We start from the raw sequence: 9,615 nt of genomic DNA on the forward strand, positions 1-9,615 counted from the left end.
AGGAAGGAAGGAAGGTAGGGAGGGAGGGAGGGAGGGAAGGAGGGAAGGAAAGAAACTATGGAGGAAGGTAGCGTGTACAGAGGTACAGAGGTCCTCAGGTCCCAGATGGCCCTGGCGCCTACGCAGGTTCCAATGGACTCAGCTTTGCAAAAAGCTCATTGTGTAACCCAGGAAGCCCAAATTTATTTCTGAGCAGATGTCTTTTCAAAGTGATTTTCCTTTTAGCAAGTGAGAGGAGAATGAAGGGGAGGTTTATCCTACTTCTGATTTTTAAAAAGTCAAAACGAAATAAAATGGTGTTCACTATTTGCGACTATTGGCCAAGGCACTATCATCGCCAGGACCAGTACCTGAAACACACCTCCTGACACCTTCCATTCTAACCAAGGTGTGCCCAGCTGTGGTCACCCAGGGGCTGTTTACCTTTACTTAAAGAGAAATGCTGGTAGTAAGCCATAAAAATTACCATATTCACCATCTTTCTGCTTCAAAGAAGGTTTTAGATTAGCAATGGCTGGATCAATCGCTGTGAGTATGTTCTTGGGAACTAAAAGCCGAAAAGAAATATTTTAAATACGTGCTGTATTTTTAAAATGTGGACTCTTAATATATTTTTAAATGCAATGTAGATAAGACTTTAAAATCACTTGCCAGATCAGAGCAAGAATCACTCACTCTTCCTGCTAGATACACAGACATACACACAGCCCAACGGTATCCACGTGATCATCAAACGCCCCAGAAAGGTGGTTTCAGGTCCATTTTGCAATATTAAAAAAATGGAGAATAAAAACAAGATATGATATATCCATCCAGCAGAATACACCTCCATAATAAAAAGGAATGAAGACCCGGCATGGTGGCAAGCACTTTGGGAGGTTGAGGTGGACAGATTACTTGAGGTCAGGAGTTCGAGACCAGCCTGGCCAACATGATGAAACCCCGTCTGTACTAAAAATACAAAATTAGCTGGGCGTGGTGGCACATGCCTGTAATCCCAGCTACTTGGGAGGCTGAGGCAGGGAGAATTGCTGGAACCCGGGAGGCAGAGGTTGCAGTGAGCGAAGATCACACCACTGCATTCCAGCCTGGGTGACAGAGTGAGACTTCATCTCCAAAAAAAAAAGTGAAGTACTGATACGATACATGCTACAACATGGATGAACCTCTGAAACATTACATTCAGTTAAACAAGCCAGCTGTGCACACACACACACAACCATCCATTGCATAATTCCATTTGTATGAAATATTCAGAAAAGGCAAATCTAGAGACAGAAAGTAGATGCGTGGTTACCTGGGACGGGGGGATGGGGGGTGGGAATGGGGCAGTGATGGCAAATGGGCACAAGGGAGCTTCGGGGGACTGTGAAAATGTTTTAAAACTGGAGGGTAGTGATGGTTGCACAACTCTAAATTTACTAAAAATCATTGAATTGTATTCACATGTAATAGAATTTTAAGGAAAATAAACAACACCTCAATAGAGTGGTTAACTCTGGGCCGGGCACAGTGGCTCATGCCTGTAATCCTAGCACTTTGGGAGGCTGAGGCAGGTGGATCACTTGAGTCAGGAGTTCAAGACCAGCCTGGCCAACATGGTGAAACCCCGTCTCTACTAAAAAATACAAAAATTAGCCGGACATGCTCACTTGAACCCAGGAGGCGGAGGTTGCAGTGAGCTGAGATTGTGCCACTGCACTCCAGTCTGGGTGACAGAGCGAGACTCTGTCAAAAAAAAAAAAAAAAAATCGGGTGGTGAACTCTGAAGATGAGCTTTCCTGGACTTAGTAAAGCAAAATGACTGTGACGAACTCAAAATCCACCATCAAACTCTCCCAGCACCTACTCTTCTGAGCACCTACTCTCACCTACCCCAAGCTCTTTGCCTGTGTGTTTCCATCACAAATCTGGAAAGAATTCGAAGACTCTGTGCTAAAGTGATTTGCTAAATATTATCAGAAAGGACTACAGAAAGATGCAGAGAGGATGGCAGCGTGACTGACTCCTTTGAAGGTGGTTTAACACTCTGCTGAACCGACCCTAAGAATAAGCCCTGGGATGTCAGAATCCCCATGCAAAGCAGTCGGCAGATGACAGCGCCCACTGAAACGGAGGGCAGAGCAAGAATTCTGCAGGCCAAGCACACTGCCGCAGGCTGGGAGACGAGAGTGGAAACCGAATATTCCTGCTGCAGAAAATTGCTTATTTTTGTTTGTTCCTCAACCCAGCTGAGATCTCGGAGAAGTAGCAACAGGAAATGGAAAGAAAGCCAAAACAAACTGCGAATGCAACTGTACTGCTTTTTTAAAAAGAACAAGCGAGACATCAGCAGCAAGAAAACCTCGTTTCCTTTCTCGGAGGGCTTAACTAAATTCTGCTGGGGATGTCCCAGGATCAACAACCACAGGACATTCCTAGATTGTGAGTTTTCCATGTACAGGAGGCCCTGGCACCTTCGTGCCCATCAGCAGCAAGGGACACTTTCCAGGGAGGCCCGGTGGGGTTGCTGGAGGTGGCTCATGATTTCCATGGCCTCGAGGAATGTCCCTTGGCTGTCCTCGGGGCACACCACTGATCCTGGGACCATGGCAGCTCAGGAGAGCTGAGCTGAGCTGCAAAATGCTTTCTGCTTTAATTAACTCTCATTCATTTCTGGGCCCTGAGAAGGATGCAGCAATAGCCTAGGAAGTGTCACCTCTCCCTGCCAGGAGTGGCACTTCTTTCTTGTGTCTGCTTCTTGGTTTGTTCTCAAACTATGGCTTCAGGAGGACCTTGGCTCTTGGCAAATGCCGGAGGCTTTACAGTTTGAGAAAGCATCAGAATTTTGTAGAGGAGCTCAGAGAGGAAGGGCATTCTAGGATGCACTTTGCAGAATAACCAGGCGGCGAAAAGATTAAATTGGCTCTGTATGACACAGGCCACTGCAGGGAATGTGCTCCTCTACTAGGTGAAAATGTCTCCGATATCTGGAGAATCTTTTAGGACCTTTAAAATCACCATTGTCAACACACTTGTCAGATTTTTGCATCTCTTTGTTTCAAACTGGTTCAGAATGAGGTCGGGGACTGGGGTGTGATTGATCACCGTCCCACTCCACTCAGATATGTTGGTGAAAACACTAGGAACCACTCTTCATGGAGCTTCTACGGTGTGCAGGACCCTGTTCTCAGCAGTTTAAACCAGGGCCATCTTCCTCCTCATCAATGCCTTTCCTCTCCCACTCAGCAACCTCAGTGTCTCGGCCCCTAGCGTGCAACTAGCGCGCATCCCCTAGTGTTCACCCTACAGGATGGTTCTCTTTGGAAGACTTAAACCACCACCCCAAGCTAAATTAGGCCCCCTCCGCTGTTACAGTCTTCTGCCCTTTTCTAAAATAGCATTTGTCACAATAATCATGATGATGTGTCTGGCTATTCGGTTAATGCTTGCCTTTCTCCCTCAACCGTTCACCCCATGAAAACAGGACTGTGTCTCTCTTTTTTTTTGAGACGGAGTTTCACCGTTGTCACCCAAGTTGGAGTACAGTGGTGAGATCTCAGCTCACTGCCAACTCCGCCTCCCAGGTTCAAGTGATTCTCCTTGCCACAGCATCCCAAGTAGCTGGGATTACAGGCATGCGCCACCATGCCCAGATAATTTTGTATTTTTAGTAGAGATGGGGTTTCTCCATGTTTTCCAGACTGGTCTCGAACTTCTGACCTCAGATGATGCGCCTGCCTTGACTTCCCAAAGTTCTGGGATTACAGGCGTGAGCCACCATGCCCGGCCGTGTCTCTTTGTTTATTACAAAATCCCTGGCACCCAGCACAGCTCCTGACACAAAGAACAATGTGCTGAATGAGTGACAGAAGGAAGAAAAGCTTGAACTGGGACATGTGACCCCCAGGCCCTGAAAGCTCATCTTCATCTCAGCATTAGTGATAGGGTTTGGCTCCATGTCCCACGTGTTGTGGGAAGGACCTGGTGGGAGGACCCTGTGGGAGATGATTGAATCTTGGGGTGGGGGTCTTTCCTGGGCTGTTCTCTTGATAGTGAAAGGGTCTCAAGAGATCTGATGGTTTAAAACATGGGAGTTTCTCTGCACAAGCTCTCTCTCTGCCTGCCACCATCCATGTAAGATGGGACTTGTTCTTCCTTGCCTTCCGCCATGATTGTGAGGCCTCCTAGCCATGTGGAACTGTAAGTCCAATTAAACCCCTTTTTTGTAAATTGCCTAGTCTCGGGTATGTCTTTATCAGCAGTGTGAAAACGGATTAATACAATTAGCTAAGAAGAGCCTCAGCTGTAGGAACTGTTCTTGCCTCATCCTTGAAAGCACACTAGAAACTGCACCTTTAAAAAAAATGTTGGCTGGGCGCGGTGGCTCACGCCTGTAATCCCAGCACTTTGGGAGGCCGAGGCGGGCGGATAACAGGGTCAGGAGATCGAGACCACAGTGAAACCCCGTCTCTACTAAAAATACAAAAAATTAGCCAGGCGCGGTGGCGGGCGCCTGTAGTCCCAGCTACTCAGGAGGCTGAGGCAGGAGAATGGCGGGAACCCAGGAGGCGGAGCTTGCAGTGAGCCGAGATCGCGCCACTGCACTCCAGCCTGGGCGACAGAGCGAGACTCCGTCTCTTTTAGCGAATGTTATTGTACAGAATAAAAAAAATACATCATGATTCTGTAATGATTTTCTCTCCCACAAGAGCATGGGTGAAAACCAGTAACTTACTTACAAAAATATTTTAATTAGACTCTAATAAGAATATGTACCTTCATACCTTGTCTTCTGAGTATCTAAATGTGGAGAGGTTCACCTGAAAATAGTTTTCCCCAGGAAACCCATGGTTTCTTGGCTCAACGGACCCATTAAAAAAGTCCACCTAGATCAACTTTCTGCCAATCTGGAGAAGATTTGTTTTCTTTGATCTCATGTCATGTATTCACAAGCTTCTAAAATATTTGCCCAAATTAAAGTCTGCTGGATGATTTTTCCCCTAACCCATATTCTTCCATCCATTCCAAATACTATTTTCAGCGGATGGAGTTTTCCCACTTCCTGTTTGACTTCACGATCTGGAGCTAACAGCTTTCTAATGAATCCCAGCCACCTTAAAAAGCAGACCCTCCTGTCCAACACATTCATTCCATTTCCTCATCCATAGCTGTCAATACAGACCATCTCTGGTTCCATGTCTTTATTAGCAGCCACAAATTGGCCATAGATGAGATCTCTAACCTGCACATTTGGTCTGTTTCTTTTAGTTGCACCTTCAAATGCCAAGTAAGACAAAGAAACTGGCTCATTCCCTCCAACATCAACTCTGAATACATCTCCAGATTTAGCTGTCACTATGCCAATCACCTGGTCTCCTTTCACTAGAATATACTCCGTTCCCAGGGCTACAGCGGCCCCAGCCCAGCGGTGTCTCAGCTTTCCCGGTCCCCAGCCAAAACTACACCTTATTTGGAGGCTAAAGTTCTGCTTCTTATTCAACACTCAGATGAAGAGGTCTGAAGTTACTGGAACCTCAGAGTGACCCATGTCCAGTCTACCATCCTCCACTCTACCAGACGAGCTATCCAAGGATGTACTTAGAATGACCAATGTCCAGTCTACCATCCTCCACTCTACCAGACGAGCTATCCAAGGATGTACTTAGAATGACCAATGTCCAGTCTACCATCCTCCACTCTACCAGACGAGCTATCCAAGGATGTACTCAGAGTGACCTTTTTGGCCTCTGGGGGAACCTCAGCCGAAATGGGCCCCATGCTACTTAGAGCTGTTTAGACATGACAGTAGGAATAAAGACAGAGCAGGTAAAGCCATCCCTCCTGTGATATAAGAGTAGGTGCCATTATTTTCATAATACATTTATGTAGTCACTTCATCATATCTATTGTAGCATTGATATTGCAGAGAACAACATTTTTAGTTCAGGATATAAAAGTCTGAAGATGCAATGGAACATTATTATGCCACAAAAAGGAATAAAGTACTGAGACATGCTACAACATGTACAAACCTTGAAAACAGATGCTAAGTAAAGAAGCCAGACAAAAAGCACCACATATTGTATGATTCCATTTCTAGGAAATGTCTAGAAGAGGCAAATCCATAAAGACAGAAAGTAGATGGGGGGTTGCCTGGGGCTGAGGCAGGTGTAATGGGTGGATTTGGGGGCCTGACTGCTAAGGGATACAGGGTGTCTTTTGGAGGGAGGAGAATGTTCTTAAATTGATTGTGGTGACAGTAGCACAATTCTGTGCATATACTAAAAACCACTGATTTGTATGCTTTAACAGGTTAATTGTATGGTCTGTGGATTATATCTCAAAAAAGCTGTTCCAAACGTAAAATGGCTAGGAATGTTTGGCAGGGGAAAAAGAGATTTCCAAGAGAATAGGTATCGGATTCTTCAGTTATAATGCTCTTTGCTTTCCATTTGCTTTTATGCTCATTTCAGAAAAAAAACAAAAAAACAAAAAAACAGTCAACATATTAGGATTACAAACTGGAAATCCCAGTATCCTCAGAAAATAATAAACTGCTGATTTGCTTTTAACTGGCTTTATGAAATTAGAATCTAAACAAAGAAGGCATTTCATTTTATCATTTAAAGACATTAGGAAAACAAAGTAATGCTGTCGTGTAACAATTTTTATTGTTTTAGGGTAAGCATTTGATCTGTTGACTCAACACTGTGGGCATGTAGATAAAATAGCTGTTGGCAGTACAGCGAGTTAGTCATTTAGGGCCTAAAAGCAGAACTGGAAGGTTAAATAGGAGACACACAATACGACTGTGAACTCACATGACATCCCAATAAATTTACCCAGATGAAAATCACTGTTCTCAGTGACATCAGTTTACCCCTATTTGGTTGTTCTTTCTCCACCCTCCCATTGGCTGCCAATCTGATTGCTAAAGGCGCTTTTACACAAATTTTGACCAAAGAAAATTCTATTGCTTATCTGACATGAATATCATAAATAAGAATAAGAAAGAAAAAAGGGCTCCTGGATATCTGGGATGAGCAAACAGCTTCAGGAGGAGCATGTTTGGCTTGTTCTGGGCACACTCCTGCCGTTCACGTGATCACCACCCTCCCCCAAAAGAGGCAGGGTCTTCAGGCAGCTGGTCAGGGAGGGGGGTGTTCTTACCACATGCGTAGGTCACAGTGAGGTATTTTTTCACACCTGGCAAACAGGGGCTTCCAAAATGGTGATTGTTGACGATGATTTTGCATCTCTGCTTCCCGTAGCACCTTCGGGACAGGACTTGCGAAGCTGAGTAAGACAAGCAATCTGAAAGGCAGGAAACACCCAGAACTTCACGTTGCATCCCAGACAGGGCCACCACATGGCCTACAGCATTCCGTGTAAATAGATATGCTGAGCTGGATTCAAATCAATTGGAGAGTTTCTCTGTTTATTTTCTGTCTCATGAAAGCACCCAAGATGGGCAGAGCCAGCATCATGATCCTGTCCTAGAAGTCCCAGAGCTGGGTTTAATGCTCTGCTGGCACTATCTTGAAATTCTTTTTCTTTCTTTCTTTTTTTTTTTTTGAGACTGACTCTCATTCTGTCCCCCAGGCTGGAGTGCAGTGGCATGATCTCAGTCACCGCAACCTCTGCCTCATGGGTTCAAGCAGTTCTCCTGCTTCAGCCTCCCGAGTAGCTGGGACTACAGGCACACACCACTACGCCCAGCTAATTTTTGTATTTTTAGTAGAGACGGAGTTTCACCATGTTGGCCAGGCTGGTCTTGAACTCCTGACCTCAAGCATTCCGCCTGCCTTGGCCTACCAAAGTGTTGGGATTACACGCGTAAGCCACCGTGCCTGGTCGAAATTCTGATATATTTTTGAACAAGGGGCTTTGCATTTTCATTTTGCACTGGTTAAAATATGAAGAGCATTGAATGAAGATTCTTCGTTCTTTTATGACCTTTACCATGCTTTGAAATATTTTATTTGTTTGTTTATTTTGAGAATCAATCTCCTCTACATGAACATAAGCTCCAGGAGAGACTATTTCTGTTTTGTTCATCATCTAATTCCCACACCTCGCCCACTGTAGAGCCAGGTAAATATCTGATGAATGAATGAATGAAATAAACTAATTGACATGAAGATTTGTTTTTTGGCACCCTGGCACAACATCATTAAAATCAGTAAATATCAATTGAACATCTATGGCAGATGAAGCACTGTGCTAAGTATCATCAGAAATCAGTAAAAAGAGGACCAGGCACAGTGACTCACGCCTGTAATCCCAGCACTTTGGGAGGCGGAGGCCGGCAGATCGCCTGAGGTCAGGAATTCGAGACCAGCCTGGCCAACATGGCGAAACCCCATCGCTACTAAAAGTACAAAAATTAGCCGGGCATGGTGGCGTGTGCCTGTAGTTCCAGCTACATGGGAGGCTGAGGCACGAGAATTGCTTCAACCTGGGAGGCAGAAGTTGCAGTGAGCTGAGATCGTGCCCCTGCACTCTAGCCTGGGCGACAGAGCAAGCCTCTGTCTCTAAAAAATAAACACATAAAAGAAAAGCCTACGTTGCTTTCACAGGATTTGCAGTACAGCTAGAGACTCAAAACACACCTGTGAGAGCTGGTGTCTGGTAGTGGAAACAGTGAATCAATGTCAGCAAGACATGGTGCTGACAAGAGGTGCTAGGTCAGAGGCGGAGAGATCGCTGTGGGTGGGAGCAGAGGGGCTGGATCATGAAAGAAAGAGCAGGAATTGGGTAGAGGCAGGCAAGAAAGCATGAACACTAAGGCAGTGGGCTAGGAGCCCCTGCAGGGGCTGGCCACAGGCTGGAAGGGTGGGAGTAGGCAAGGGCGACCGTGGCGAATGAGTGGGAAGCGTAAACTGGAACAAGACGGAGACGCTTTCAAAGGCTTAGCTAAAGAATTTGGACTTCACTCTGCAAGCAACAGGGAGCTCAAAGAAATGGCCTGACACTATTGTCTAGGGGACAGTGTAGAGGATTCCCTGGGAGAGAAACGGGAACCAAGGGCAAGGAGAGCAGTTTGGAAGCAATTTTAAGAATGTACATTGGGGGGAGTTACAGCCTTAAAAAGCAAGGAATGGAAGAGGAGAAAATTTTAGAGACTTTGCCAAGTTCCATTCACTTACAATATAACGGGTAACGTGATGTGAGCCACTGTTCTCAGCACTTGTATAGTGAAAGACTATTTTTGTTTTGTTCATCATCTAATTCCCACACCTGGCCCACTCACTGTAGGAGCCCAGTAACTACAGATATTTATTTATTGGGCTCCTACAGTGGGCCAGGTGTGGGAACTACCCTATGAGATAGGCTGTTTGTAACACACACACACTTGTGCGCACACACACTTACACACACATCGATTTTGCGGCTGAGAAAGCAGACACAGGGGGGTTTAGTAACCTCACACAGCTAGAGAAAAGCGGGGCCTGCAGGTTGATCTCTAAGCCTCACTACCCCGGTCTCCATGAAAGGGTGGGTGAGGGACTCAAGGTTTCAGATCTCAAGCTGCAGGGCTGGGGAAACAGTGGTGCTATTGAGAGATGAGGGAAGTTGTTAGGAGTAGGCAGTTTGAAGGACAAGATCATAAATTCATTAAAAAAAAAAAAA

General features: G+C 45.5%; 1 protein-coding gene and 1 pseudogene across 1 annotated transcript in view; both read right to left on the reverse strand.

The window, feature by feature from the left end:
- EVA1C (eva-1 homolog C (C. elegans)) overlaps positions 1-9,615 on the reverse strand; it is a 122,914-nt gene that overhangs the window by 12,902 nt on the left and 100,397 nt on the right. The window contains exons 5-6 of the mRNA XM_011989046.1: positions 7,153-7,296; positions 467-547 (exon numbers count right to left, since the gene is read on the reverse strand). Of these exons, the coding sequence (XP_011844436.1) occupies positions 467-547; positions 7,153-7,296 (225 nt within the window). The remainder of the gene's footprint in view (positions 1-466; positions 548-7,152; positions 7,297-9,615) is intronic.
- Positions 4,874-5,760, reverse strand: LOC105545984 (annotated as a pseudogene).

Source organism: Mandrillus leucophaeus, unplaced genomic scaffold (assembly GCF_000951045.1).
Source record: "Mandrillus leucophaeus isolate KB7577 unplaced genomic scaffold, Mleu.le_1.0 Scaffold345, whole genome shotgun sequence".
Lineage (NCBI taxonomy): Eukaryota > Metazoa > Chordata > Mammalia > Primates > Cercopithecidae > Mandrillus > Mandrillus leucophaeus.